The sequence below is a fragment of the Syngnathoides biaculeatus genome, chromosome 2, assembly GCF_019802595.1.
Source record: "Syngnathoides biaculeatus isolate LvHL_M chromosome 2, ASM1980259v1, whole genome shotgun sequence".
Classification (NCBI taxonomy): Eukaryota; Metazoa; Chordata; class Actinopteri; order Syngnathiformes; family Syngnathidae; genus Syngnathoides; species Syngnathoides biaculeatus.
This window is the reverse complement of record NC_084641.1, coordinates 18,046,823-18,074,795: the sequence shown is the minus strand read 5'-3', so window position 1 is coordinate 18,074,795 and position 27,973 is coordinate 18,046,823. Positions and strand designations below refer to the sequence as shown.

Below are 27,973 nucleotides of genomic sequence, written 5' to 3'. Positions count from 1 at the left end.
CGGTGGTTGCAGGGTGCGCAGTCTAGTTTTTATTTTACGTCATTGGCGGCAACGTTCATATACTGCGGCCATTGGAACTGTAGGCTAGAATGAGAACTTCTGTGTGCTGATCCAGGCAGAAGCGCCCTCGGGCTCAACTTGGACAAAAAGTGGAAAGCTCGAAAAACCCGAGCCTGAGATACAGCGTGACGTAAGGTATGGACAAAAGAGATTTAGGATGTTGTTAATTTTGCTAATGGTAGCTTGCACTAGGTTGGAGGAAACTACCACTGTAATGTCATATGTTCGACATATGTGTGTAAAATGTCGAAGTTGAATTGATTTGATATGACAGAAGACATTTCCAGTGGCAATCATTTTCTTGTTTCCAAATATGAAGACAGATATGACTAAGCTACACACGGTCAGGATTTTTGGGGCCGATCAACGAGTTTAAAAAAACGATAACCGATCCGATCACAAGATGGAGCAATGAGTCTATTTAAATGACCTGTTTATTTACTGTATATACTACTGTTGCACTTGTGAACTTAATTGCACAAAAAGACATTTACAAAAAAAATACTGTATCTTTGTTCACCTATTCATGCCACTGAGACACAGTGACAGACAGAACAATTGAATGGTCTTCTATTAGATGTCGGTATGTACATTAAGAAATTAAGGTCTCTACTTTTGGGTGAAAATTTTCAGTTGTAAAATATGTGCCTCGGCTCCAAAATGGTTGGAATGCACTGTTCTGGTCAATATCATGTGTTCAACAGAACGGCAATAGCAACGACAACAACCACGAGCGTTAGCGCTTGCTTGCTGCTTCTTGAATTGTGTAACCTTCATTGCTTGTGTAAAGTAAGTAAGTTTCATTCGGCTTGTCCCGTTGAGGGTCGCCACAGGGTGACATCTCAGATGAACGCTCATATTTGGTTGGCACAGTTTTTACGCCAGATGCCCTTACTGACGCAACCCCTCTCGGGGAGTGGAGGACCCAGTGGGATACAAACTCACGACCCCTGGTTTACCAAACCAATGCACAACCACTGAGCTACGCGGCCTCGTTGCAATGCATCAAACCCGCTTTGTCGTATGTTTTTATCACTTGTATTTCATTTCTCTACACTTAGAGAGTGATCGATGGAGGGTCTCAGACCTCGGTCCGCCGATGAGAACGGACTCCAGCAAGATGGCACCACACGCCGCGACAACGGAGATCAACAGCAGCGCAATGAGGGGTCGAAATCGGATTTGGTGGACTCGCAATTTGGTGACGAAAGCGGTATGAGGAGGGAAATAAGGTGCAAGTACAGAGACCTCATCGATTCAGTTCATCGTGAGTTTGAAGTGACTTTAGAGGAGGTGGCAGTTTTGGTTGGGTGATTGTCTTACACTTGCACTTTTTTTTCTTTCAGGAAATAGAGAAGATTTGCTGAGTCCTTCCAACAACAAACTCACAGAAGTTCTGGAAGAGGCAGACAGACTGTTTGTAAATGGTTTGTGTCATTATTGTACAGGGCCGTGAAAATGTATTTGCCCCCTCCTGATTTCAGTTTTTTTTTTTTTTTTTTGCACATGACTATAACACACACAGATTTGAAATAATCAAACAAATTTTAATATCACTGAGACAACCCAAATGAAAAAAAGCAGTTTAAGTGACAATTAAATTTATTAAGGCACAAAAAAAAATCTGAACCTTTCTAACCCTCTGTGGAAAAAAATGAATTGCCCCCACCTATTTTTTTTTTAAATTACAAAGTCACTGTGACTAACCGCAAATTTGGGAAACGTGAGTTCAATTTCACAAGCCACACCCAAACCTGATTACTACCATACTTCCTGAATCTGTCAGAGAATGTGAACTAGGCTACAAGATCTCAAGAACCAATGCAGCATGCCACGAGCCAAACAAATTCAAGAAGAAATGAGGAAAAAACTGATTGAAATCCATCAGTCTGGAAAAGGTTTCAAAGTCATTTTTAAGGCTTTGGGGCTCCAGCGAACAACTGTCCGAGCCATTATCCACAAATGAGAAAACTGGGAACAGTGGCAAACTTTCCCGGAAATGGACAACCAAGTATAATTTCTCCAAGAGTGTGACGACTCATCCTCGAGGTCACAAAAGAACCTTGAACAAAATCTAAAGTCCTGCTGGGCCCAGTTAAGGTCAGTGTTCATGACTCTTCTATAACAAAAGACATTGGTCAAAAATGGCATCTTTGGGAGAGTTCCCAGGCGAAAACCCCTGTTGTCAACAAAGAAGGCAAAGGCTTTGCCCCAAAACATCTTGCTGATCCTCAGGACATTTGGAGAAACATTCTGTGGCCTAACAAGAGAAAACTTGAACTTTTTGGAAGGTATGAAGGTGGCAGTCTGATGGTCTGGGGCTGCTTTCGTACCTCAGAAATAGGACAACGTGCTGTAATTGATGAAACAATGAATTCTGCTGTGTACCAGACAATCCTGAAGGAGAACATCCGCCCATCACTTCGCGCCCTCAAAGTCAAGCGCTCTTGAATCATGAAGCAGAACAACAATCTGAAACACACCGGCAACTCCATCTCTGAATGTGTTCCCCCCCCCCCCCCCCCCCCCCCCAAATAGGATTTTTGACTGGCCAAATCAAAGTCCGGAGTTTAATCCCATTGAGATGCTGAGGTGTGACCTTAAACAGGCTGTTCATACAAAAAAACCCTCCAATATGGCGGAGTTGAAACAATTCCGCAAAGAAGAGTGGGACAAAATTCCTCCAAGCGATGTGACAGACTCACCACCAATTATCGCAAACGCTGGTTTCAGTTATTGCGGGCACAACCCGTTATTAGGTTCAGGGGGCAATTACTTCAGTCAGGGGTTTTTTTGTGCCTAAATAAATTGAATTGTCAGTCTTTCCTTGGGTTGTCTCTGAATGATATTAAGATTGGATTGATAATTTGAAACCTTTGTGTGTGATAGATGTGCAAAAAAAAAAAAAAATCAGGAAGGGGGCAAATACTTTTTAACGGCACTGTAGATGTTCATTTTGACCAAGCAGAGCTTTAAAGTTCCGTATTTTCCGGACGACAGGCTGCTACTTATTTTGGGCGCCGTGAACCGACCCTGGAGCCTGTTTTCCGATGCGGTTATAAAGTTTTTCTGCTAGCGGCTATGAGTTTAAAAGTACAACAAAAAGTTGTTTGAATGAAATGGTTCAAACGTGGCCGTTGACGACAATCCATTCTGTTTTGGGCACGCGCATCGTCTTCGAGTTTGTAGATGATGGAGACTTAAATTTCAGTAGGTGTAGAAGATGACAGCGCCCTGAAGGGATGATACTGCACGAAACTCACAAACTCAAAATATATACATTACTTAAATTAAAAATCTTTGACAAAAAGTAGCCGCGTGCGAGGCGCTTTCCGATGGATTTTAAACACGTGGAGCATGGAGTGTGAAAGAATCGACGACACTGGTGCGTCTATTTACAAATTAATCCATTCTGGAAGTAGTTTCATAACGTGAAACTTTTGTAAGTAGAAACACTTTTTACATGTAAATAGCTTAATCCGTTCCAGTGTGTACAGTATACAGTATATCCACGGCTGATGGAGGGGCTGTGGCCTATTAACCGGTGCACAGTGTTGTCCGGATAATACGGTAAACCTTTGGTATGGTACCAATCTTCAATACCTGGAAATTGACCAATTTTTAGTACTTTATCTATCCGTATATAAAGTTGTTGTTTGACAGTGCGACAGACGAGCGAAGCGGTGCTGGATTCCAAGTTCGTTGCTGTGGCCACGGACCTGAACAATGAGAGAGCCAGCCTGATGCGAGACGAGGACAGTTCTTTTGACTTCACTGTATTTGCCGAGCACCTCGTAAGTGATCCCGTTTGAAATTAAAAAGATTTCACAATTAACATGGGCCGCACAATCTACTGCTGCACATTTTTGTTATCTTGAATAAAAATGACAGATGATGCATGGGTGCGACTCGGATCACCCCGCCCTCTCTCATTAAGGTCAAAAGTAATATTGTCTATAATGAGTCAGATTTGTCAACTCCTGCTTGTATGACAATTCTTTTAACCCTTACTTAAAATATATTCTGGGCAATTTTTACAATCGCTATATTTTGAGTTATTTCAAATTTGATTTGATCTCAATGGGAACAACGACTCAGTTGAACTATGACCAGCATCACAGAATGTAACATGTAGATATATGAACTTGAAAAAATGTCATTTCATTACATAATAGTTGCAATATAAGCACAGCAGCTTCATGAAAGTTGTTAAATGCTTTTGTGTAGATTCATCATATTACATGTGAATCAAAGTATATTGAGTAACACTATAAAGGACGTGCGAAATAAGGACATTGCTCAAAATAGTGCCTTCTCATTGCACTTTTAGTTTATTGTCTCCTGTTAAATGTGAGAAGCCGAGTCAATGTTTTAATTCCCTTCTGTAGATAAATGAACTTTATCTGTCGATCTATTATTAAAATTGAATTACCGTAATTTCCGGCCTACAAGCCGCGACTTTTTTCACACGCTCCAAATGTACTCTGTGAGGCTTGTAACCAGGTGCGCTCTGTAGGCCAGGAATTGCGGTACAGGTCGGAGTATTAGGGCAACACTGAAAAAAAAAAACAAGGTGGTATGGTGATGCAGCTGTAGAGCATTGGCCATACAGTTCTGAGGAGCCGGGTTCAAATCCCGGCCCCACGTGTGTGGAGTTTGCATGTTCTCACCGCCTCCTGCCTGATGACAGCTGGGATTGGCTCCGGCACTCCCGCAACCCTCGTGAAGATAAGCGGCTCAGAAAATGGATGTTAAAAAAAAAAAAAAAAAAAAAAATCACTAATACTATACCAAATACTGTACTCGTTGACAGAATCAAACACTGCCACTACCTGTGGTTAAATGAAGTTTTTTAGTCCAGCTTTGACACGCAGGGTTTAACCAAACAAGAGTTTTTTGCTTGACAATTCTGGACGACTTGTGGTGCTCCATGAAGTCAAGTCAGCATCCATTGAGTCACATTTATCAGTTGGTCGCATTTGAAGTCGAAAGGCATTGATGCAGTGATTCACTCCCCGTAAAGCTGAGCCTGTCTTTATCTCCTTGACAGCTGTCCTTCATGGGTCTCAACCGGCTGGAAACTGGGAAGGAGCAGACAGGGGATCAAGTCAGTGGGTACCTGCCCAGCGACGCCTGGCAAAGACTGGCTCGGGGAGCTGAGAGCTGTTTTAGGACGGCGCCGACCTTCCACTACATGTGTGTGCAGTGTCATTAACCACCTGATCGGATTCAGTTATGTACAGAAAATGCGGTTCGGACCAACTTGCAGCTAGGATTGGCCGGACTTTTCTGCCCGGGGTTTTACCAACAGCCAAGACTGTCTGAAGTTCATTATTTTACGCCATTTGAATCATAATTAGTGATATTGCGAGGCCATGAATGTTGAACCGGTGCAGAGTGGGTGTTTATAGTACTGGACAGAAATTTATGATTAAACAGTAATTCTCAAAGCTATTCTCAATGGATTCTCACAAGAGGGATGCAAGACTGTGTATAATTTGAAAGTGACTTAAACATTTTAAATCCAAGGCAGTATATTAATTAAACATTTTTAGTGTGGTTTTCAAACAGTTATATATGATTTTTAACTTTTTCTATATTCAAGTGCAGTTTAAATCTTGAAACTGCAAATCTCACAGTAGTTTAAACCATTAAATATAGCATTTAGTGGTAGAACCTCAGCCTCATTTTTTAATAAATACTTGGGCCTTCTACATGACCGTATTCTAATGTTGGTCATGTAAAACGTTAGCGAACGATGTGCAGTCCCTATCACTGCCTTCTGACTCATCAGGTTGGGTTCCTTCCATGCTGAGCCACCCCCTCCAAAGCAAAAGATCGCTCGACAAAGGAAACCCCCCAGCAAGGAAGCAAAAAGGATCATGCCCACTCAGGTAACTGTGACACAGTCAGACCAACATCTTTACTCACACAAAGCTAGAAAAAAATAAAAAAGTCCCTAAGACACTGTAAAATAGTTGGCAAACATTTTTTTTTTTTAAATACAGAGTGTACCGTAATTTCTTAATGCGGAATTTTTTCCCAAAATATTTTCAAAAAGTTAAGAGTGCATTATATTTAGGTATGGATAAAAAATAAAAAAATACAATCACATTGTATAGTATAGTATAGTTGTATCCAGGTACATAGTGGTTAAAAAAAAAAAAGTAAACATATACATTTCAATATGATATTTGATGTCTTATGTTACACATTTATATTTAGTACAGTAATGTGCGCCCCCAATCTGTGACCTCCTCGGGGAACTTGCATTTTACAATCGTTATTGTTGTTGCTACTGGACCAAAGATCAGAAACGACTGCCCGTGAGTTTGTTTTAAATTAAACCAAGACAAAAAATGTTGACAACAATGACAACAACGGCTAGTTGTGCAGCTGCTTTTAAAAGAAATGTGTCATCACTCCTGCCAATAATTCCGCCAACCCGGATGTAACGCCGCAGTCTGAAACAACGATAGCTCGCCTCAATGGCTTTAGGTGGGTATCAAAACAACGTGAACTCAAACTACGTAATGCGGGTGTCATGGGCACATTAAATAAAAACGGGAGAGCGGATACATAGGAAAGCTATGGCATCAAGTGGTCGAGCGGCTGTACTGCGGAACCAAAACTCTTGGGATTCAAAAAATGTTTCCCCACAAACGCCGTGGATGGCACAGAGGATGACATGCTGTGGGCGCAAAATAGGATCACTGATCATGAATTCAGAAGGCACCAGAAATGCACCAAAGTCACCAAAGGTAGCTACTATGGATCTTTTTCAGATTGGAGATGAGCCAGTTGTTGCTCTTGAAGTCTTGGCCAAGGATTCGTAATGTGGAGGATAAACTGTACTATGCATAAATATTTAATGCAAAAAACTGTTTAAGTCAAACAGTGTTAAATATTTATTTAAGATAGTAATATGTGTTATCAACAGTATTAATAAAATGTTATGCCATCATTGATCATTTTTTTAGTTGGTTGAGGGATTCCGTTCTGACAAGCGTGTCCTGTGGCCTGTCCCGAGATTATATTATGGCTACATCAGCATATGCTGATGATGATTGTTGTACAGACATTTTTTTGAAAAACAATACAAGTACAAACCTAACAAAATATAAATACAGATAATTCCCTATATTTTGAGCATATGCGTAACAGCAAATTGGTGGTGCGCATTGCTTTTCCTGATATTTTTAAGCCAACTTTGGCAGTGCGCATTATACTTCAGGGCGCATTATACTCGAGAAATTACAGTAATTATTTATCCCACTGCATGTAGCATTCAATTGTTCTATTGGTTCCAGCTGAAAAAGCTGGAAGAGGCCAAACAAGAAGCCACCGAGAGAGAGGTGGAGAGGATCCTCGCCTGCCTGAAACGTTATCATCAAGATGACCGTGAGTTGACAGCAGACAGCCTCGTGGCTGTGCTCATACTGCCGTGTAATGCGACTTTTTGCTTCAACCACAGCGTTGTCGCCGATCCCGTATTACGAGTTTGTTATTGACCCTGGCTCCTTTTCACGGACGATAGAGAACATTTTCCACACGTCTTTCCTCCTCAGGGTGAGTTTGTCTTTGAGGCAAACAATCTAAATGGATGCTCATCTGCCCTCTAGTAACTCTTTCAGTGTCTTTTCAGGATGGATTGGCACAAATTGGTTTGGATCGAGACAGGTTGCCTTATATAGGTAAAGGGCGACGTATTGATTTGTCATTTACAACAAAAGAGAGACTAACATACATCCACGACAGCAGTAAGATATTTTTTTTTTGCATCTTTCAGCTCCTGTGGAGGAGGAGGCCATAGAAATAGATGCAGGAGGATCGGACAACCGTAATGCGTGTATCATTTCAATGAGCCCAAAGATGTGGAAGGTAAAAAAAAAAAAAAAAGTCCTTCCAGATCGTGAACCCAAACCCTGAGTCAGGCAATGTTGAACCATCATTTGTTTTTTTTTTCTCTCATCCTCCAAGGAGTTCATTGATGCCTTAGACATCAGGACCCCCATGATTCCGCCCCAAAGCACAGACAAGTAGTGATGGAACAAACATTGTATCACAACGGACTCAACATTGGTTTGTTTGTTTTTTTCCCCCTAATTTGTTGGATTTAAGATGTATTTTTGTTACTTTTTTTTGTACAATAATAAAAATTCCAACATGATACTGGCTCAGTTTTAATTCAAGAGTGTATGCAAGATTTGAATGCTTGGGTCCACCAATCTGATAAATAGAAAATAGATATAATACTAAAGATTCACAGGTTGATGCATTTAAAAAATGATAATTGATGAAAAAAATTTGTGCAGTTCCTCAACTCAATTGTCTGTCTGTATCGGGCACACTGATGACCCTGCACCTTATGCTCGACCTTCAGGCCACACTGGAATGATGATTTATTTTATTTTTGTATTTATAATAATAGATTATTCTTGTACTTATTTTTTTGCAACAATACAGAACATTAAAAAAAAAGTGTGGGGGGCACATATTCAAAAATTTAATTGTCTGTCCATTCATGTCCTGATTGTCCATTGATGATGGTGGTGTATTCTTCTCATTTCCTATACTCAGTCCACTTTGTCCATGTATTTTGCAAATTGTTTTTTTTGTAGTCTTAGCTTTTATGTAATTTTTTTTCCACCATGTTCACCCACCACTCCTCGGTTTCGGTTTTTAGCCAGCGCATTGCTGCAATTTGTCAAGATGGTCACTTTTTTCGTATAATCTCTCACAAGTTCCTTAAATACATTTTTAAATCCATACCATATTTTGTTATAATACTTCTATTTTTGGGCAAGCCTTATTTTTCTATTATTGTGTGTTGCTAAATGGACTGAGAATGGATTATAACATTCCTAAAGTAAGTTTTGACCTCCTCTTAGCAAGTGGCAGACAATTACACCTAGTTTGGAGTAAAGTAATATGAGCCAGGTCAATGAACAGGAGACATCCATCATTCCCTCATATCAACACTGATCGTCACATAAACTGATTACCTCTCGTTTACTTTTGATTATACATTCCAAAAAGTAAAGTGCAGCGAAAAAAAGTAGTCAGCTACCAATTGTACAAGTTCTAAAATTTAAAAAGACTTAAAATCTCTACGACTTACCAGATACATGTGTAGATCCAGTTGTCCTAGACAAGCGGAAGCAGGTTAATAGTCCACTTTCTTATCGGTGGAAACATCGACTTCGGCATTAAATATGGGTCCTCTATGCAAAGTGTCTCTCATTGTTCCACGTACCTTCGTTTAGTATCACCTTCTAAATGTTTAATGGTATCGGACAAAACTCTGGGCATCGTGCTTTAAGACGTGTTTTCTCGTCTTAGCATTGTAGAATGCTTTGCTAGACTGGCACTTCCAGGCAGTGACGTAATTTGATGACGTAGGTGCACGAGCGCTATAGCACCAATGACAAATGGTGTCTGAACCTGTGTGTGCGTGTTAACCATTCAAAGGAAAAACTACAAATGTGAACATATTCCTACTTTTAATGACACCAGAATTCAGGAACAGCTTTTGAATGCCAGCAGTACAAAACAACCAACTATGTTTTGAGAGATTTTTCTCATTCTCAAGAGTTCACATCAGACTTGATGGGAATAAAATAATAAAAACAAAAATGCAAGTCTGACCCTCACTTCTGTTGACCGGGAATCATCAGTACGTATCCGTCTGACTCGGTCTCTGCAGTCCCTTGAAGACCCGGAGCTTTCCAGCACCGGTCAGGTTAAAGCTGTAATCTGACGTGACGTATGGCAGCTCCCCCTGGAAACTGCCCTGCTGGAAGTCACCATTATAAGTGAGTAGTGCTTGAGAAATTTCCCCCAAAAACCCTAATAACCCGAACGTGAGTCGGCCTAGGATCAAGTGCATGTCTGACCTGTGCCGTCAGGATACAGGAGGGCAACGACATGGCTCCAAGGAGAAGACAGTTGACCTTGCGTAGCACGGTGGGATCTATTGGCGTCAGCACAAAGTAGAGGCCTCGCGCCATGTCAATCCCTCGCAGTATGCCTACAGGAAGCAAAGTGAACACAAGTGTGTTTAGAAACTGGTTATGAAATCACTTTGAAGTCAAGAAGAATCAGGAAAGCAGAAACTTGTAGCACACCAAAAACAATGGGGGAAAAAAATTATGATACATATTCCAGTGGATACAGATTAATTTTACACCCGAAAAAGAAACATAACGTAAGGATTAGTTCGTACCCAAGCCCACGCAGGGGCAGATGGGGGCCTGGGACAGCAGGACGGGACCTCCTTTGCTAGTCACCTTCTCTGCCAGGCAGCAAAGTCCCACCAGGCCAGCGTTGACAGCATAGAACATGTCACTGGGCGCCACGTCAAAATGGACCACGCCCAAAGCCACGTCTGTGTGGGGCACCTGCAGGGGTATAATGAAATTTTCAATATGGAATCAATCTTCAAAATGAATACACTCAACAACCCAGTGTGGTTTGGTATTTAAATACAAATCTGAGAGAGACAAACACAACAAGTGTGACTTATCGATTATCGGACATGTTTCACCCTATTGACACATATCGGCAGCTGACTTATGTGTATTTATTTGATGATGAACAACCTAGGTTTCCTCTGCTCGGATGCGGGTCACCAGCCCTCTCTCTGGAGCCAGGCCTGGAGAGAGGCCTCGATGGTGAGCACCTGGCAGCCATGCCTGCACTCAAGGGGTGGGGGAATCATCTGGGCCGCCTACGACATAATTTTGGTGGTAACAGTAGTGCGTGCACCACAGTCCTCCCGCCTGGATGACATCCCCCCCCTCCATTTTCATGATGCATTGCACCTGCGGACTCTTTATCCCAGGGGTGATCACCCATGAATGTCTCTCTGCGGCCCCTTTGAGCGTCTCTCCCTACTTAGCATGAGTCGTGAGAGAAGGCATGTCTGATTGACAGCTGAGATTTGGGTGGAAAAGGCATTTTGACAGCATTTAACCACACACCCACAGGGTCTGGAAGCTGAAAGAATGTCTCAAAATCTATCCCATTTTTAAACCTAATTTCATTTTTTTTTTTATTCTATTCTTTGTCCTGCTGGTTCCCATTTTTTCAGGGTCTGTTTTGGTGCACTTTCAACCTCATCGACCCGCTTGGGATCTAGGCGTGTAAGCAAAAACAACAACAATGTTTTTTTTTTTTTTTTTTTTTAATCCTACAGGATAATAAGATGGAATGCATTGTACCACTGACCCCCACACCTCTCAAACAATGTGTACCTGGTAAGGCATGAGGGAGTGAAGAGGTCTCACAGGTCCTGGATCAGCCGACTGCAGCTGACTGAGGTAGGCCAGCAGTGACAGATCTCGCTGCTCATTGGAGCGTTGATGTTTCCTGTCCAACACACCAAATAAAGACGTCAGTCACCAATGTCATGCTACAACCCCAGCAACATCACAACGAGACGCTGAAAAAATTGGGCGCTTACGCCGTCCCCTGGCAGCCTGCGCCTTCAAAATCGGACTCAACGCTCATGTGAATGTAGCTGCGTGGTGAGCTGTGTGCGGTCTCGGTGAACTCGTCCAGCGCCGTCTGAGCTGGCGGGTTCGTGTGGAAGCCGTGGGCTGTCCTCAGAAACTCGGGGGTGAGGGCAGGGCATTGACCTGGGCCGGTGCCGCCATGAACCAGCTGGATGACGTGTGACACCGGGAAGAAACGGAGCATGTCCACTAGCAGCTGCAATCCAAAACCTAGAGATCGACCCCATAAAAAACTATGGGTAACATTAAATCGATTTTAAATACATTTTTTACTGACCTTTAACCCAGCCCATGGTGTTGATGAGAATGGGCGTCTCTCTGTTGGGAGAACGTTTGCGCCACAAGGACTTGAGGCTTTCCAGGTAGCGGCTTAGGTCGGATTCGCATGATGACTCGCCGTAGAAGATCATGTGGTCGGGGTCATGCTGATGTGTGAAGGGGGGGCCTGAGAATTGATCATGTCTTAACAATTAAGTGCGTCGAGGCCTTGTGTACCAATTAAATTATACACTGAACATACCGCACAGTGGGTAAAGAAAGTATTCAGACCCCTTTAAAGTTTTCACTCTTATATTGTAGCCAGTTCCTTAATCAATTCATTTCATTCATTCAATGTATGCACAGCAGCCCATATTGACAGAAACAAAAAGAATTGTTGAACTTTTTCCAGATTTCCCAAAAAAAGAAACTGAAATATCAATGCTATAAGTATTCAGACCCTTTACTTTAATATTTTTAAGAAAGAGGATGAAACATACCCAGGAGAGGTTCTGTGACAGTCAACAAAGACAAGCAACCCGCCGGGGTGAACTCTGTTTGCCCGAGGTCCGCTTCCAAATAGTCCACACTTGTTGTGCTACACACACACAAACACACACGGAGTTGAGTGTCAGTAACATTCAAGTATACCAGAATTATGACGATGGCACTTACTGATTTAGGAGCGTATTGATGACCATGCGGATGTATGTGGACTTGCCAACGTTTTTGGCTCCGGACACGAGGATGACAGCAAAACCATCCATGTCCCCTGAAACAGACATGTCCAGAGAATCAGTCTTGCATACTCTAAGGGGCGTGCAGACCTCTGCCATGGCTGAAAAATAATGGCTGATACTTTCGCAATTGCTAAGTGCTCATTAAAGCCATTTAGGACCATACTAGATTGAAAGGGAAATTGACTTCTATATGAATAGGTGGGTCTCTGGAGTGACCGCCTGCCCATTGAGGGTGAAATTAAACGAAAAAAAATTTTTTTGTCAAATGTCTTTGTCCGAAAATGTGTCTGGGAACAAGTCATTTTGCAATGCTAATTGGCTTAAGGGCCAGGGTCAATTTCAAGTGATTATCTGAGTCCTGCCACATACAACACTGAAGCACTATTCTGCAGAAACACCACATCCCCCAAGAGTGCAAACGCCACTGTATTCAGGTCAAAGCAAAATGGTAAGCAGAGCTGCACTGAACTTGGACTATTGAACTGAATAACATTTTGTTCAAAACGTAGGTTAGCAATAGCCAGTACATACTTAAGGGGCAAGGCTGGGTGATTATAGAAATGATAAAAAAAAAAAGCGTTCCCAAGCAAGCCGAGAAACGTACTCTCTAAGGCATGAGGATTTCGGCAAGTATGGTAACCGATCTTTCGGTTCCGTTGATTTTTGTCCTGGGAAACGGTGGGAAACGATTTTTCGGTTCCCATTGATAATGCTCATGGGAACCGGTTTTTACATGTACTTCAGAATAAAGCCTTCGCAGGCATGAGCATTTTGTCTTTTACGCTTAGCAACCGACATGTTTAACTTGCGTTTGAGTGACCCGGATATGAATAACTCGACCTTGCGCATGCGTAGCGGAGAAGGGAAAACCGGTGCTGTTTGTAAACCACACTGACAAAGCTGGGCGTTTTAATCATTAAAAATAAAGGGGTTCATGTAGGTTCGTTTTATACAGATTGTTGTATGTCGTTGAGAACTTGTTTTACATTCTACACACGGGCAAATTTTATTAAAAGTAAGCCCTGAGATCTGGGAAACGGACTTTCGGTTCCGTGTTTTCTCAGGCTGGGTAACGACACGGTAACGGAACGATCGTTTCCGTGAAATGCTCATGCCTGCTCTCTCCAGCGTGTCCTGGGTTCTCCCCAGGATCTCCTCCTGGTGGTGTTAAAGAAACATTTTGGCCGCATGTATTCGGGATCTTGTTCTTTCGGTCATGACACAAAGCTCCTTGACTAGAGGTGAGGGGAAGGCCGTAGTCCTCATCACTGCAGACGCCGGACCAATACACCTGTCCATCTCCTGTTCCGTTCTTCCCTCACTTGTGAACAAGACCTCAAGATTCTTGAAATCCTCCACTTGGGGCAGTTTCTCATCCACAATCTGGAGAGGGCACTCCACTCTTTTTTGGCAGAGGACCATGGTCTCAGATTTTGAGGTGCTGATTTTCATTCCAACCACTTCACACTCTGCTGCAAATCACCCCTGTGAGATTTTTCGACAATGGCTTGATGAAGCCAACAGAATCATATTGCCTGGAAAACGCAGCGATGCAATAGTGAGGCCACCAAATCGGACCCTTCTACGCCTCAGTTTGTCCTAGAAATTCTCTCCATAAAGTTATGAATGGAATCTGTGACAAAGGGCAGCCTTGGCAGAGTCCATCAATTACCTCTACATAGTCTCACTTTTACAGCCAACAATCAAACTATGACACTATTCGTACAGGGACTGAACATCCCATATCAGGGGTTTCAGAACCCCATACTCCCAAAGCATCCCCCACAGAACTCGCTGAGGACAACAGTCAAACATCTTCTCCAGGTCCACAAAACACATGTAGACTGGTTGGGCTAACTTCCATGCACCCTCGAGGACCCTGAGCTGGTCCACTGTTTCACAGCCAGGACCAAAACCACACTCCTCCTCCTGAATCTGTAATTCGATTTCCTGAGAGAACTTCCTGTCCAGTCCCCCTGAATAAACCTTACCAGGTAGGCTGGCAGTGTAACTCCCCCTGTAGTTTGACCACACCCTCGGGTTCCCCATTTTAAAAAGGGGGACTACCAATCCAGTCTGCAAATCTAAAGGCAGTGTCCCTGATCTGCACGAGCTGTTCCAGAGATGTGACAGCCAGGACCGGCCAAGAACGTCGAGAGACTTTTTGTAATGCATTAATAATAACTGTGAAATGGTCTCCTTTAACGATTCTCGTGAGCATGTGGAAACTGTGGAACCTGTGAAAACCCAACATCCAAAAAGACTAAAAACACAAACATTGCAAAACAGTCTTTGCATACCTTTCTTTTACTTAAAAATATGTCAAGTACATGAACACTAGAATGAGTGCTTTTACCTCTGCATGCATTGACCACAACGTCGATGGACTCCCGACAGCTCGGTGACACCTTTAGGCCCTCGATGGCGCTGACCAGGGGAACCATCCCCAGGCCATTTAGCGGCGTGTCCAGGATGGCAGACATTAGTTCTCCCTGTAAACGTTGATCGATGGAATTTTACAGTACTGATATTTACGTGTAATATGTTATGCAGAACTCTAACAGATGCACACATGCCAGACAGGATAATTAAGTCACGGGAACGTGGATCTTTTTAGCAGTAGGCAAGTGCCCACGGTGACTCCCATCCCTCGTAGCCAACCACAGAACTTTACAGCCAGTGGGTCAGGAGCTACGAGGGAGCTAACGCTCACAATTTGCCATTGTTGCCTTTGGGTTACAGTCAAATGCTTTTTTTTTTCCCAATCTAGTTTCCCACCACTCTGCTAACATCTTCTACTCCATGGGGGAACATTGACACAATGAACAGGAAGTCATCTTACCACAGGGGGATCGAATAGGCTACTGAGATCGGCGAAGCTCGATAGGAAGTGTGTCAGTGGTGTCTCCATAGGCTCCAGAAGGATGATGGAGGAGTTGGAAACAACATTTTTAAGCAGCTTCTTCTGAGACGCTGCAAAGACAGGTGCAAATAAAACACAGCTGCAGTGAGAACAGAGTTGAAAAATCAAAAGTCACGCATTAAGGTAGAATATCTACACTGAATTAGAACCCTGTATTTAACTCTCCTCGTATGGTGCCTTTGCCATAGAATATTAGACCAAAAGCTTCTTTCCATGCAAGCGACCAGTTCTGATGTCACTGCGGATTTCCCACACGCAGTTGGCCTTTATACGCGAATGCAACCCGCGCACGCAGATTTGAAAATGTACTGAAGTTCGATAAGTTGGAGCTGTCACTTGAGCTGACATTGGCTAGGATGCCATAGTGTGGCATTTCCACTGCATTTACACCCATTTCCAGTCGCCGTTTCACTTTCCTTTTCAAAACAAGGATCGTGGTGGAACAGTGTCTGCTAAAACTAATGGACCGAAAGGACTGGATGATACATTTAATTATTCTGCAAAATCGATCGAGAAGGCAATGTAGGTGTTATGTGGAACAAAGGACAACGTTGTGTACGTCATCACAGCATGTAACCAAAACTGACCAATCACGAGAGATGATCTCTGTGGCATTCTACGAGGAGCAACAGTTTCTGCCGTGTGTGGGTCAAGTCATGCATAAGAGCCGCATAGAGGACGGCCCAACGTGCCAGTCGCATCATGTAATGTGGCCGCTGTCAGTTGGGCATAAGTTTAAAGAGGCTTTAAGGATTATTTTAGTTTGTGTTAGAATTAATTAACTTTTTTATTTAGACTTCAACAGTTAGGAAAGTTATTTTTATTTATTTTACAGTGAAAAAAATAAGTTTTTGAACACCCAATTTAATAAATTGTTAAAAAAAAAAAAAAAAAAATCATACATCCGATTTCCTTTGTTTCCTATGGGAAAAACCTTTTCCAAATTTGGACAAATTGAGGGATAAACTGTATTTTTGTCAGGTCATGCATCTGGACATTAAGATACGCAGTGACCATTAGGACAACAAAATACTGCCAAGGATCCAGTTCCTTTACCGGGTGGTAGGTAATTGCACAGAATGTTTGTAGCCGCACTCTTGTGGTCTCCACTGTCATTGCAGCCCTCCACAGCCGTTATGGTCAACGGACAATGTGAGCCGGGAGAGAACAGCGGATACGACTGCTGGCCCTCCTCAATGGTGAAGCCCATCACTTCCACACGTCCATACAAGCAGGTCAAAAAACACTTCCCACGGAAACACAGGGCCTGAAACAACATGGGCCAAGATGTGACAATATGTAAAATTGATTTGATGTTAAGATGCCCTGAAGCATACCTGTCCCTTCTGCATGACTAGCACTGCATGCTTCCTCTGATCATCCCTCTCTGCACACTGATGGAGAGACTTTCCATCTAGTCGACATGTACGCGCATCCTCTGTGGTACCTTTTGTCTTTAGCCCATTCACTAGGATGGACTGAGAGTACTCCTTCCAGTCCTGAAACTCATCCGAATCCATGTCACCATTGGTGAAGAACTTTGTCTGAGGAGCAGTCTTCCCGGAGACAGACGTTGCCTTGTTTTTGAGTCTCTTCACATGGGGCTTCTTCTTCACGGACTCCTTGATCATCGTCACCATGGCAGGAGTGGAGTTGAAATCAGAGGAGCTGGTGGGAGGCCTGCACCTTTTACCCCTCACGTCCCTCCACTTCTCAGACGTGGCGCTGCCCTTTGAATGGCTGCCTTTCTTTGCCTTCATTATCGCAGTGTTATGTGAACGGGTGGCTGTTTGGTGGATCGACACTACAGTAAAGCATATTAAATATTCTTCTCAAATAATATCCAACCGCAGGGACATTGAGAACAAAAAAACTATCGCGGCTTGACGTTTTAATAACATTGAGATATCGATTAATTTACCTTCAAACAGGAACCGTAGGGATAGGCAATGGGAAACTCGCGGGGACCGCTAACTTTGCATTGCAAGCGACTGTTCTTCGCCGGCGGAAAAAAACTGCAACTCCGTTGAAAAAAAAAAGAAAAAGAAACAAGCACGACTTTAGAAGTTGCTCAGAGCTCCCCCTCGACTACAAAACCTCTTCAAATAAATTATAACGAGTCCTCTGTCGTATTGGGTAGCCACCTAGCTAACATGTGGACCAAGCAGCCACGACAGGAGCCTGGCTGTGGCCAACAATGTTCCCAGAGTAATATTATTTACGGCATTTGATTTTAGAAACGCAACCGTGATATTTATTTCCGTCGTACCGTGGTAGAAATATGACCAAGAACAATTCAAATATAAGCGCTCACTTTGTTGATGTAAGATTTTATATTCTGTTTGTCAGTCGATAATAGTGTGCAACAATAAACATGTCCAGTTCTGGAGTTCCGTTGTGACGTACGTCACATCCGCTTTCTTTTAGGAGGCCTGTAAGAAGCAAAACAAGCCGAATGAATGGCGCTGGTTTTGCGCTTTTAGTCCAAACACAAGATACACCGCTTCAGGAAATTTAGTGGGTGCGGATTTTTGGAGGAATATTTACAGGTCGGCGTGAAAGCTTCATCAGTCTTGGGGTAGGTAGCGTCGATGCTAAGGGAGCGTCTGGAAAATACATGCTAGGACGTAAACGTCGAAATGCTAAGGGTTTTGCACGATACTACAATACTTTTTTACATTTTTCTAATAGTGGGCATACTACTGGGTATTTTTCACCCTCAGTAATATTGCTTACTTTGTTGGTTTTAGAGGTTTATTTTTTCAATTAGATTTTTTTATTTCCTAAAAGTTGTAGATGAGATGGAAATAAGTGTTATAAGTTCTCCTTCAATTTTAAGTTTGGCCAGTTATGTTAATTGTTCTTTTTTTCCCCTAGCATGGCTTATTTAAAATATGTGTATTTATTTTTATATTAATTTGTTAAAATAAATAATTGTTAAATGTAGAGGGGTAGTAATTATTTGGCTAATCAACAATGAATCGATTTTCAAAATAATTAACAAATATTTTGACAATTGATTAATCATGTAGAGATGTTTATTTTTAAATTGTAAAAAAAAAAAAAAAAAGTACGTTTCTTTCGGCTTGTCCCGTTAGAGGTCGCCACAACGTGACATCTCGGATGAACGCTCATATTTGTTTGGCACAGTTTTTAAATTCTGAAAAATCCTTGAAAATTCCACCGCTCAACCATAAATGTTCTAAAATTTCTATTGTCCCCAATGAATGCAGACTGATTCTTTGTTTTAAATCCGTCACATTTCAATATGAACATAATATAAATATAGTACAACTATAATCGGCACAGGTATAAAGCGTTGGCCTCACAGTTCTGAGGTCTAGGGTTCAATCCCGGCCCCGTCTATGTGGAGTTTGCATGTTCTCCCCGTGCCTGCGTGGGTTTTCTCCGGGCACTTCGGTTTCCTCCTACATCCTGAAAACATACAACATTAATTGGACACTCGAAATTGCCCCTAAGTGCGATTGTGAGTGCGACTGTTGTGCGCTGTGATTGGCTGGCAACCAGTTCAGGGTGTACCCTGCCTCCTGGCTGAAGTTAGCTGGGATAGGCTCCAGCACTCACGCGACCCTTGTGAGGATAAACTGCTAAGAAAATGAATGAATAAATGGATGGATAATATTAATTATTATATTTTTACACAAAATTAGAATGTGATTAAAATAAAACAGTGGATTCGGAGGATGGATGCCTATGAAACCAACTGCCAATAAAATTGGCAATATTTACCAGTATGCTGGGTTTTGTCAACCATGCGTTAACCCTTGTCCAGATTTAAAAAAAAAAAAAAAGAGTCACGTATTGATCAGGCAAAAGTAGCCAATGTCATGATCGGAACGCTCTGAGTTTACACAATTTAATGTGGAATTAAACTTGGGCCACTTGCATGATAGGGAACGCAATGTAACAAGTGGTTACCATAATCTTCATGTGCTTGTGTGGGTTTTCTCCGGGTACTCTGACTTCCTTCCACATTCCAGAAAAACATGTTATGTTGCGTAATTGAAGACACTGTCTTTGTGAATGTGAATGGTTGGTCTCTGTCCTGTGATTGGCTCGCGACCAGATAGAGTCCTCCACACACCTAATGAATTCAGATGCTCCAGAACATGAATGTGTAGATGTATTTAAAGAGATTATCAGAGTGTTTTATGTGATTATTTGCATCCCACGTTGTGTTTTCTTTCCGTTTCAGTGGAGATGTGCGCCGCTGAGCACGCACAGCGTGTCCTGTCCGCCTTAAACCAGCAGAGAGCAGCAGGGAGCTTTTGTGACGCCCGTCTTAAATTGACCGATGGTGTTGTCTTCGCTGCCCATCGTAGCGTCCTGGCCTGCTTTAGTCAAATCTTCCAGGGGGGCGACATGGCCACTGCTCCACCCAGCGTGGAGTTCTGCCTTCAAGAGTGCTCAAGCGAGGGCCTAGAACTGTTGTTGGACTTTGTCTACACTGGGAAACTGAAGCTGGAGCCGAGCGTCTTGGACAAGGTGCAGAGTGCGGCGTCCAGTTTGAGTGTCCCTGAAGCGCTCGCAATGTGTCAACAATTCAGGGACAAACCCACCGATGCGGTCCCTCTTCTCAAGCGAGGGCGCGGCCGACCGAGAAAAACAACTTCTGAGGTTTTTCTTATCTCGGGTGATGGGCCAAACAAGCAGACAGTGGCTAAACAGCAGTCTGTTTTGGAGGGAATTGCAGATGGCGTAAAAGTACCCGCCACCGCGACCACCCGCTCGGGCCGAGTTGTCAAAGGGCCCAGACGGATGATCTCTGATGAAGACACTGCCTGTGATGTCCCGGGCAGCGAGAGAGCTCCGTCTCATTTTTCAGAGCGAGAACATCCTGAAGACGAGGATCAGAACACTGAGCTACAAGCAGGTCAAGCACAGGTACAAAGCAAGAATTGATCATGTTTGATGATTTCGGGCTTTAGAGCAGCGACTCGATCAGGGCGCGTTTCTATTTTTTTATAGTCTGTAGGTAATGGCCATTTTAAGTCTCTGAAAAATATGATACAATGATGTCTTTATTAGTAACTATTGTGTTTAAACGGGGGGTGAAATGTTTTTTTTTTTTAATATTCTGAAGTTTTATTAGTCATTAAATTTGCATGGCAGGACAGTTCAAATTCTTTCACGGGACATTTACTGGTGCATTTTAATAGATTAATTCACTGTGATTTTGGGCCGAGCCGCGTGGGTTGAGTTCCCACTCAGTGATACTGTGAATGTGAGTGAGAATGGCTGTCTATGTACCCTCTGATTGGCTGGAGAACAGTTTTGGGTGTACCCGGCCTCTCCCCCGAAGATAGATGGGAAGGGCTCACCACGTCCGTGACCCTAGTGAAGATATGCAATTTGGAAAATTGAGGGATGGGTTCATTTGAGTACTTAAATTCCAAAAGGTATTACCTTTCACAATTAACCTATCATCCATGTTTTTGGGATGTGGGAGAAAACCTACGCAGGCAGGGAGAGAACATGCAAACTCCACACTGGCGGGGCCGTGATTTGAAACCCGGTCCTCAGAACTGTGATTCACACGCTCTAACCAATCGTTCACTGTGCCGTCACTGAGTATTGATGAGTTTTTATTACGCAATACTTGTGACCTTTACCAACTAAATGAAACCCAAGTATTTTCAAAGCATAAAAACTAATAAAACCTAGCATAAAAACTAATACAACTCACTGAATTTCACAAACAATAGGTCAAAACAAACTAAATGCTAACTAGCGGAAAATCTAAAACAATTCTAACCTCAGGATCTATTACTCAGAATAAATCTCTCTTCTGCCCTCTTGAAGATTGTCGAGCTGCCGAGCCACTTAAGTAATACGGGGGCCGTTGAGGACGAAACCGACCCTTTGGAGAGGAACAACTGCGACTCTGATGAGGAGTACATTCCCACCCACAAATCCAGTCCCACCGTGGCGTCTCCGCCGAGAGCTCGGCGACGTCGGCGGAGTTCGCTTGAGAGTGGCCATTGTGAAACGGAGGAAGGAGAATCCTCTGTGCAATGTCCCGTCTGTCACAAAGTCTTCAAGAGCAAATATTACCTCAAAGTGCACAACAGGTAGGCAATGGTCCCCAAATCCTCTCAGGTTGCCACCGAAAGGAAATTTTGTCTGATTTTGTTTGTGTGCTTCAAAGACGGCATACTGGCGAGAAACCGTTTGGTTGTCCTAAGTGTGGAAAGCACTACTTCAGAAAAGAGAATCTTCTAATTCATGAGCTCAGGCACTGTACTGCAACACAGGTGAGGACAACAATTGGTCTTATTGCTTTAGCACCAGTTGTATTGTTTACAATGTCATCCAATAGACATTTAGCTTCACTTGCTGTTCTCTAACGAGGAGGAGCTGAATGACAAAATTCACAACAGGCATTTATTTGGTCCATGAGAATTTCCAAGGGCCTCCACTTCCATGCTTTTCTGCAACTTCAGTTCCCCATTTCTCTGTTGCAACCTGCTAATGACACTGAGTGATACTCTTAAGTTCAGTGGGCACACCCCTTTGAGAACATCCTGTGTGCATGATAAAGAGGACTGTTTGGGGAAGAAAAAAAATCCCATCGAATCAGACATTTTAGTCGATTCATTGAACAAATATCTGTTGTAAATTTAATTCTTCAGTACCTTGTTTGCATCTGATTGGACAATTATGTTACATTTCTGCGACTCGGTCCAGACGTTCACGTGTCGGACATGCTCGTCGTCATTTAAAGAGAAAGAGGAGCTTCGTGCGCATGTCGTCTCCCATGCCGAGCAGATGCCCTACAAGGTAACGCCAACCCGACCCAGAGTGACACGGAACCCATGTGGTAAAGGGAAATCTCATCTCTGACGTTGTTTTTATTCCCCAGTGTTCACAGTGCGCTGAACATTTCATGTACAAGAAACACCTGATGTGTCACATGATGAAGGTCCATGGCTACCCCAAACCACATGCTGTGAGTTGGTTGCTACAGTTCAATAATACCGTAATTTCCGGCCTATAAGCCGCGACTTTTTTTTCACACGCTTTCAACCTTGCGGTTTATGCGGTGATGCAGCTAATCTGTACATTTTTGAGTGAGACCGGTGGAATATATGTGCCGAGGAAGTGACTTTTACTGGTCCGACCGTGTTCGCGCTGCACTAGCGTGTTACTGCCGTGTCTTGGTGATCTTTACCAGTATGTTTTGTTTTGTTTTTTACCGGCCCTGTTAGCTGGCGTTAGCACGGTGGCACTAGCATTAAACTCTGTTTACCGTCTTTCTTTGGAAATATCTCGTGTTTCAATGTGCGCACTTGCGGCTTTTACACAACTGCGGCGTATGTATGTACCAAATGGTATTTCCTTTACAAATGTACTGGGTGAGGCTTATAACCAGGTGCGCTCTGTAGGCCGGGAATTACGGTAATTGCTTTCAAATGAAAGGCCAAGCGATACTGGACAAAGAGAAGCTTCATTTCTCAGTTCAACAAGGTGCTATAGTTGTTTGACACAAAAATTCCACCAGATCGTGCCAAATAAATATATATATATTTTTTTTTATTTTTGTAATATTTTATATTTGATATGGGTTTGATCTGAGCACAAAAACAGCAATTAAATGAGGGTTTTTTTTAAACATTTAATAGTTGAGGATATGTTCTGTTCTGTTCTCATTTAGTTAGACAAATGCCACAGGGCATTATCTAATTTCACTTCATTGGTCCCAAAATTATTCTTTCACTCTAAATAATATATCTTTATCTATTGGTGTCCGTGACACATAGTGACAAGCAGATAAATGAAATGCTCTTCCACCTGATGTCAGGAGGTACATAATTGTTCTATCAACTTTTTTTGTAACCTTTGTTTGAATGATGGTGCGTGATATTATTTTCTCTTTTCTTTCGCTGAGTAAAGTTTAGGGAGCAGATACCTCCACCAAAGCCAATGAACTGAATTTGGATGTCCACCAAATTTTCCACATCAATACATTCTCACTTCCTGCATACTGTATGTCTAAGGTATGTTTTAAGTTTGTAGTCAGCACAAAAAAAGATCTTGTTGAAAAATGCCTATATCTGAACGACAGAGAAAGCCTAGAAAATTAAGTATGCCCTAATATGATACATTAGATGTGTGCTCATCATTAATTTGGAAAAATAGGTAATACCAGCAGCCAGCTGGAGTAATGTCGGGGTTACTCTCATTTAAATGTACGGGGCAAGAGTCAGTCCAGGCCAATTAAACACTATGTAATGTTTCATTCTGTATTTATTTATCAAGTCATTGTTTACATCAGACATCACTGAATTTGGTGCACACAGCGCAGGTTCCGTTTCCACTCAGGGATTGTGAGATTGTGGGTGTCAGTGGTCTATCTCCAAATTGAATACCTGAGCTTGTCAGGCGAGCAGTTCAGGGAGTACTTCACCTTTTTGCCTTCAGGCAGCTCGTATGCTTCACTTGGTACCCTGGACAGGAGAAATGTTTGTGAAAATGGATGGACGGATAAGTGTTAGCATGTACCAATTATTGGCCTGGTTTCTGCCTTCAAGGACATTAAAAAGCAGGGATGTTTTGTAAATAAACAATGAAAAACTCTTTCTTTCTTATGATGACTGCAAAGCAAGTTGAATATTCCTAATGCTGCTTACCAATACTCTTTTTCTTCCCTCTTGACATTCTGCTCTTAACATCACTTGCTGAGGCTGCTCCCTTGTTTTTTTTTTTTTTTGTGAATGCACTGTGTTTCTCCAGGGTCTGAAAAATTTTTTTTCTTTCAGTGTCCACAGTGCCCGAAAACCTTCTGGACCCGCTACGAGCAGAGAGTGCATGAAGCCTCCAAACACCGCGGGGAAAAGCCGTTTGTGTGCGAGGAGTGTGGCCATCGAGCGTCCAGTCGCAATGGCCTGCAGATGCACATCAAAGCTATCCACAGGTAACACCAGGCTTTTTTCTAATTCTTGTGTAGTGCTCGCTAAGAGAAAACCTGACTAGGTGCCCAGAAGTGGTCCACTCAAGCACCTCACTCTGATATGCCGCAGTTACTGCAGTTCGACTTAACTGCATGCAATTAGCCAGCAACCGGTTAAGGGTGTACCCCGCCTCTTGCCCAATGACAGCTGGGAAAGGCTCCAGCACTTCTGTGACCCTCGTCAGGATGAGCAGTGCAGAAAATGGATGGATGCATAACTGCGCTTGTAGGAAATCTGGTTGTTTTAGTTAAGATTATGGAAAAAATATATTTTCACTCAATACATTCCTTATTAGGGCGTCACGGTGGATCAGCTGGAAAGCATTGGCCTCACAGTTCTGAGGTCCCGGGTTCAATCCCAGACCCGCCTGTGTGGGGTTTTGCAAGTTCTCCCCGTGCCTGCGTGGGTTTTCTCTGGGCACTCTGATTCCTCCCACATTCCAAAAACATGCAACATTAATTGAACACTCCAAATTGCCCCCAGGTGTGATTATGCATGCAACTGTTGTGTGTCTCCATGTGCCCTGCGATTGGCTGGCAACCAGTTCAGGGTGTACCTCGCCTCCTCCCCGTTGACAGCTGGTATAGGCTCCAGCACTCCCCGCGACCCTCGTGAGGATAAGTGGCTAAGAAAATGGATGGATGGACGTTCCCTATTAAGAGCCAACGTTCAATTTTGAAAATTCCAGTTAATTCCCAGTAATTTCGATTGAAAGTTTCCAGTTTTGAAAAATTCCTGGAATTTTGTGACCCTAGCGACAAATGAACTTTGGATGATAAAAGATTCCATCAAAAAGTGTGTGTGTGTGTGTGTGTGTGTGTGTGTGTGTGTGTGTGTGTGTGTGTGTATCCTGATCAATAAACTAACCTTTCTTCTTATTGTTTCTTTCCCACAGAAACGAGCGGCCCTTCCTATGTAGCATTTGCGGCCACGCCTTCTCCCAAAAAAATAACCTTAACATGCACCTGCGCGTGCATAGTGGCGAAAGACCATACCAGTGTCACTTGTGTGGCAAAACTTTCCGCACGCAAGGTAACAGCTGTCCGACGGACAGCACGCCGGCCAGAATCTTTGGTTTTGCGCCAGTAACTCCTGCTTTCCTTTGACGACAGCTAGCCTTGAAAAACACCACCGAACGCACACGGGCGAGCGGCCCTTCCCCTGCGACGTGTGCGAGCAGCGCTTCACAGAGAAGGGCGCACTCCTTCGCCACAAGGCTAGTAAGCACGAAGAGGGTCGCCCCCACTGCTGCCACATATGTAACAAGACTTTTAAAGGTAAGCGCGCCACCTCTGCTCAAGTGCCATGAAAGACGAGCAGATTTTACTTCTGTCCGTATCCTTTACCAGCCAAAGAACAACTGCGGGTCCATCTACGTCGCCATAAGGGTATGAGGAAGTTCGAGTGTGACGACTGTGGCTACAAGTTTACCCGACAGGTATGCTACAGCACGTGGCAAAAAGCAGAGCCCACTCGTCTCATCAGGAGCGGCGTTACAAGTAGTCGTCACGTCACTGTTTTTGACATCAAATAGATTTTCAGGAGCAAAGCTACTTTCTTGGTCCTATAACGCACTTGTGTCCACAGAACATTTCCCGAGGCAGTTGTAAAACTTGAGTACATCTCTTTCACTTCACCTAAAGTAGTAATCCAACCTAGTTGGTCTAGAAAAACATGTTCAGAATCGGATGAAGAGCACTCCAGCTGGAGACAACTCCAGAAGAGGAGGCAGTAAGTAAGTTTCTTTCGGCTTGTCCCGTTAGGGGTCGCCACACGGTGTCATCTCAGATGAACGCTCATATTTGTTTGGCACAGTTGGGGAGTAAAAGCCCCAGTGAGATACGAACTCACGACCCCTGGTTTACCAAACCAGAGCGGGGAAACTGTAATGGATTTCCAGGCAGAGATATGGAAATCTTGTGGAGGAATCATGGGCAATACATTACCAAATTCATGTTACTTATTGTCAGTGTTGGGAAGATGTTCTAGTGTAATTCCTTTAACCTGGTCATTGTCCTTGTCTTTTAAACTCGGAACAAAGAACAACTTTGGTTGCTGATTTTTAGCACCTTACCTCACCACTTTGTCAGGAGCCAGCATATGGCAGATGGGCGTCTCTTGTTCAACAAATCTATCAAAAATGCAGTGTTCTGGATATCCATCCATCCATTTTCTTTGCCGCTTATCCCCACGAGGGTCGCGGGAGTGCTGGAGCCTTGGAAAAAGAGCTCATACCAGCTGTAAACGGGCGTGAGGCAGGGTACACCCTGAACTGGTTGCCAGCCAATCGCAGGGCATTTAGAGACAAACAGCCGCCCTCACAATCACACCTAGGGGCAATTTAGAGTGTCCAATTAATGTTGCATGTTTTTGGGATGTGGGAGGAAACCAGAGTGCCCGGAGGAAATCCACGCAGGCACGGGGAGAACATGAAAACTCCGCATAGGCGGGGCCGGGATTGGACCCAGGACCTCAGAACTGTGAGGCCAAGGCTTTACCGCTGCTCCAGCGTGCCGCCCTGTATTTATATCCATCAATTTTCTTTGCCACTTATCCTCACAAGGTGCGGGGGGGGGGGTGCTGGACCCTATCCCGGGATGCAGGGTACACCCTGAACTGGTTGCCAGCCAATCGCAGGGCATTTAGAGACAAACAGCCGCCCTCACAATCACACCTAGGGGCAATTTAGAGTGTCCAATTAATGTTGCATGTTTTTGGGATGTGGGAGGAAACCAGAGTGCCCGGAGGAAATCCACGAAGCCACGGGGAGAACATGCGAATTGCACACAGGCGGGGCCGGGATTGAACCCGGGTCCTGAGAACTGTGAGGCCTACGCTTTAGCAGCTGAGTCACCGTGCCGTGCCTGAGTCTGGATATAATAATAATAAAAATAATAACATCCTCACACACAGTACTCTTAGCCAGAAGCAGTGCAGTCAAGAGAAACTCTCTTTCCTAGGCACACCTGCGTCGACACGTTCTGATTCACAAGCGGACCGAGAACTACAACCCACGACAGAGGAAACTGAGGAACGTGGTTGTGGATGACCGCGACGGAGGTCCGGGTGACTTTGATGCCACCAAACCAGCAGAGCCCACAACAGTCACTATGGATGCGGTTGATGTCTCATCCACTGGCCTGGGGTCCAGTTGCATGGTGACAGTGGTGATTGAGTAGAGCACATCTTTGTACCTCAAACACAACTTTGGACATGGAAGGGAATCGCATTTCTGTGCTGTTCTCCCTCCCAAAACTGCCTCTGATTGTCATTCATAGTTAGTGTGCTCGTTCTCACATCCAAGGGTTTGTGAAAACTGGCAGTAAGTTAATGGTCAACAAGAAGTTATACAATACCTGTCAAGTTTTGGATGTGAAAATAAGAAATATATTTGTTCAATATTCGCATCCACCCATTATCTGAGCCGCGTATCCTCACAAGGGTCACAGGAGTGCCGGAGCCTATCCCAGCTACAGTGAAGAAAATACTCTAAGTATTTGAACA

General features: G+C 43.4%; 4 protein-coding genes across 9 annotated transcripts in view; 2 read left to right on the top strand and 2 right to left on the bottom strand.

The window, feature by feature from the left end:
- The first annotated feature begins 4 nt into the window (after positions 1-4).
- nsmce4a (NSE4 homolog A, SMC5-SMC6 complex component) lies at positions 5-8,230 on the top strand. 2 transcript variants are annotated; one of them, XM_061838790.1, is made up of 11 exons: positions 5-190; positions 1,122-1,327; positions 1,407-1,487; positions 3,724-3,854; positions 5,111-5,256; positions 5,855-5,954; positions 7,371-7,461; positions 7,535-7,629; positions 7,706-7,754; positions 7,850-7,941; positions 8,041-8,230. In XM_061838790.1, exons 2-11 carry the CDS (start codon positions 1,132-1,134, stop codon positions 8,101-8,103), a joined length of 1,044 nt encoding a protein of 347 aa, XP_061694774.1. In that variant the 5' UTR covers positions 5-190; positions 1,122-1,131; the 3' UTR covers positions 8,104-8,230. The 2 variants fall into 2 exon arrangements, with proteins under 2 accessions (XP_061694774.1, XP_061694766.1); XM_061838782.1 differs by having other exon boundaries at positions 7-195.
- Positions 4,335-17,871, bottom strand: nol9 (nucleolar protein 9). 5 transcript variants are annotated; one of them, XM_061838714.1, is made up of 15 exons: positions 17,419-17,871; positions 17,075-17,301; positions 16,835-16,996; positions 16,554-16,764; positions 15,417-15,547; positions 14,931-15,066; positions 12,510-12,606; positions 12,335-12,432; positions 11,854-12,021; positions 11,525-11,786; positions 11,316-11,430; positions 10,286-10,460; positions 9,957-10,090; positions 9,709-9,856; positions 4,335-5,141 (listed from the first exon to the last, which is right to left on the bottom strand). In XM_061838714.1, the coding sequence occupies exons 2-14, from the start codon at positions 17,255-17,257 to the stop codon at positions 9,734-9,736; spliced, it is 1,995 nt and encodes a 664-aa protein (XP_061694698.1). In that variant the 5' UTR covers positions 17,258-17,301; positions 17,419-17,871; the 3' UTR covers positions 4,335-5,141; positions 9,709-9,733. The 5 variants fall into 5 exon arrangements, 4 of the variants coding, with proteins under 4 accessions (XP_061694698.1, XP_061694688.1, XP_061694680.1 ...); XM_061838696.1 differs by having other exon boundaries at positions 4,339-5,141; positions 16,835-17,301; positions 17,419-17,512; positions 17,812-17,858; XR_009797652.1 differs by having other exon boundaries at positions 4,342-4,615; positions 4,731-5,141; positions 16,835-17,301; positions 17,419-17,870.
- A 34-nt stretch (positions 17,872-17,905) lies between these two features.
- On the top strand, positions 17,906-27,868 carry zbtb48 (zinc finger and BTB domain containing 48). The gene is made up of 11 exons (XM_061838726.1): positions 17,906-18,075; positions 19,714-20,402; positions 21,321-21,589; positions 21,667-21,772; positions 22,206-22,298; positions 22,381-22,467; positions 24,278-24,432; positions 25,365-25,501; positions 25,582-25,746; positions 25,819-25,907; positions 27,430-27,868. The coding sequence occupies exons 2-11, from the start codon at positions 19,719-19,721 to the stop codon at positions 27,646-27,648; spliced, it is 2,004 nt and encodes a 667-aa protein (XP_061694710.1). The 5' UTR covers positions 17,906-18,075; positions 19,714-19,718; the 3' UTR covers positions 27,649-27,868.
- Positions 23,818-27,973, bottom strand: part of klhl21 (kelch-like family member 21) — a 25,017-nt gene continuing 20,861 nt past the window's right edge. Inside the window, exon 6 of the transcript XR_009797662.1 lies at positions 23,818-23,965. The gene's annotated coding sequence lies outside the window, so the exon portion shown is untranslated. The remainder of the gene's footprint in view (positions 23,966-27,973) is intronic.

Coding starts and splice junctions, on each gene's coding strand:
- nsmce4a (XM_061838790.1), top strand. CDS start 1,132: ATGGAGGGTCTCAGACCTCGGTCCGCCGATGAGAACGGACTCCAGCAA. Junction 7,462..7,534: donor ACGTTATCATCAAGATGACC/GTGAGTTGACAG, acceptor CTTCAACCACAG/CGTTGTCGCCGATCCCGTAT. Junction 7,755..7,849: donor AGACAGGTTGCCTTATATAG/GTAAAGGGCGAC, acceptor TGCATCTTTCAG/CTCCTGTGGAGGAGGAGGCC.
- nol9 (XM_061838687.1), bottom strand. CDS start 17,257: ATGAAGGCAAAGAAAGGCAGCCATTCAAAGGGCAGCGCCACGTCTGAG. Junction 12,433..12,509: donor ATCAATACGCTCCTAAATCA/GTAAGTGCCATC, acceptor GTGTGTGTGTAG/CACAACAAGTGTGGACTATT. Junction 10,461..11,315: donor ACTCCCTCATGCCTTACCAG/GTACACATTGTT, acceptor ATACCCCTGCAG/GTGCCCCACACAGACGTGGC.
- zbtb48 (XM_061838726.1), top strand. CDS start 19,719: ATGTGCGCCGCTGAGCACGCACAGCGTGTCCTGTCCGCCTTAAACCAG. Junction 20,403..21,320: donor TACAAGCAGGTCAAGCACAG/GTACAAAGCAAG, acceptor GCCCTCTTGAAG/ATTGTCGAGCTGCCGAGCCA. Junction 25,502..25,581: donor CAAAACTTTCCGCACGCAAG/GTAACAGCTGTC, acceptor CTTTGACGACAG/CTAGCCTTGAAAAACACCAC.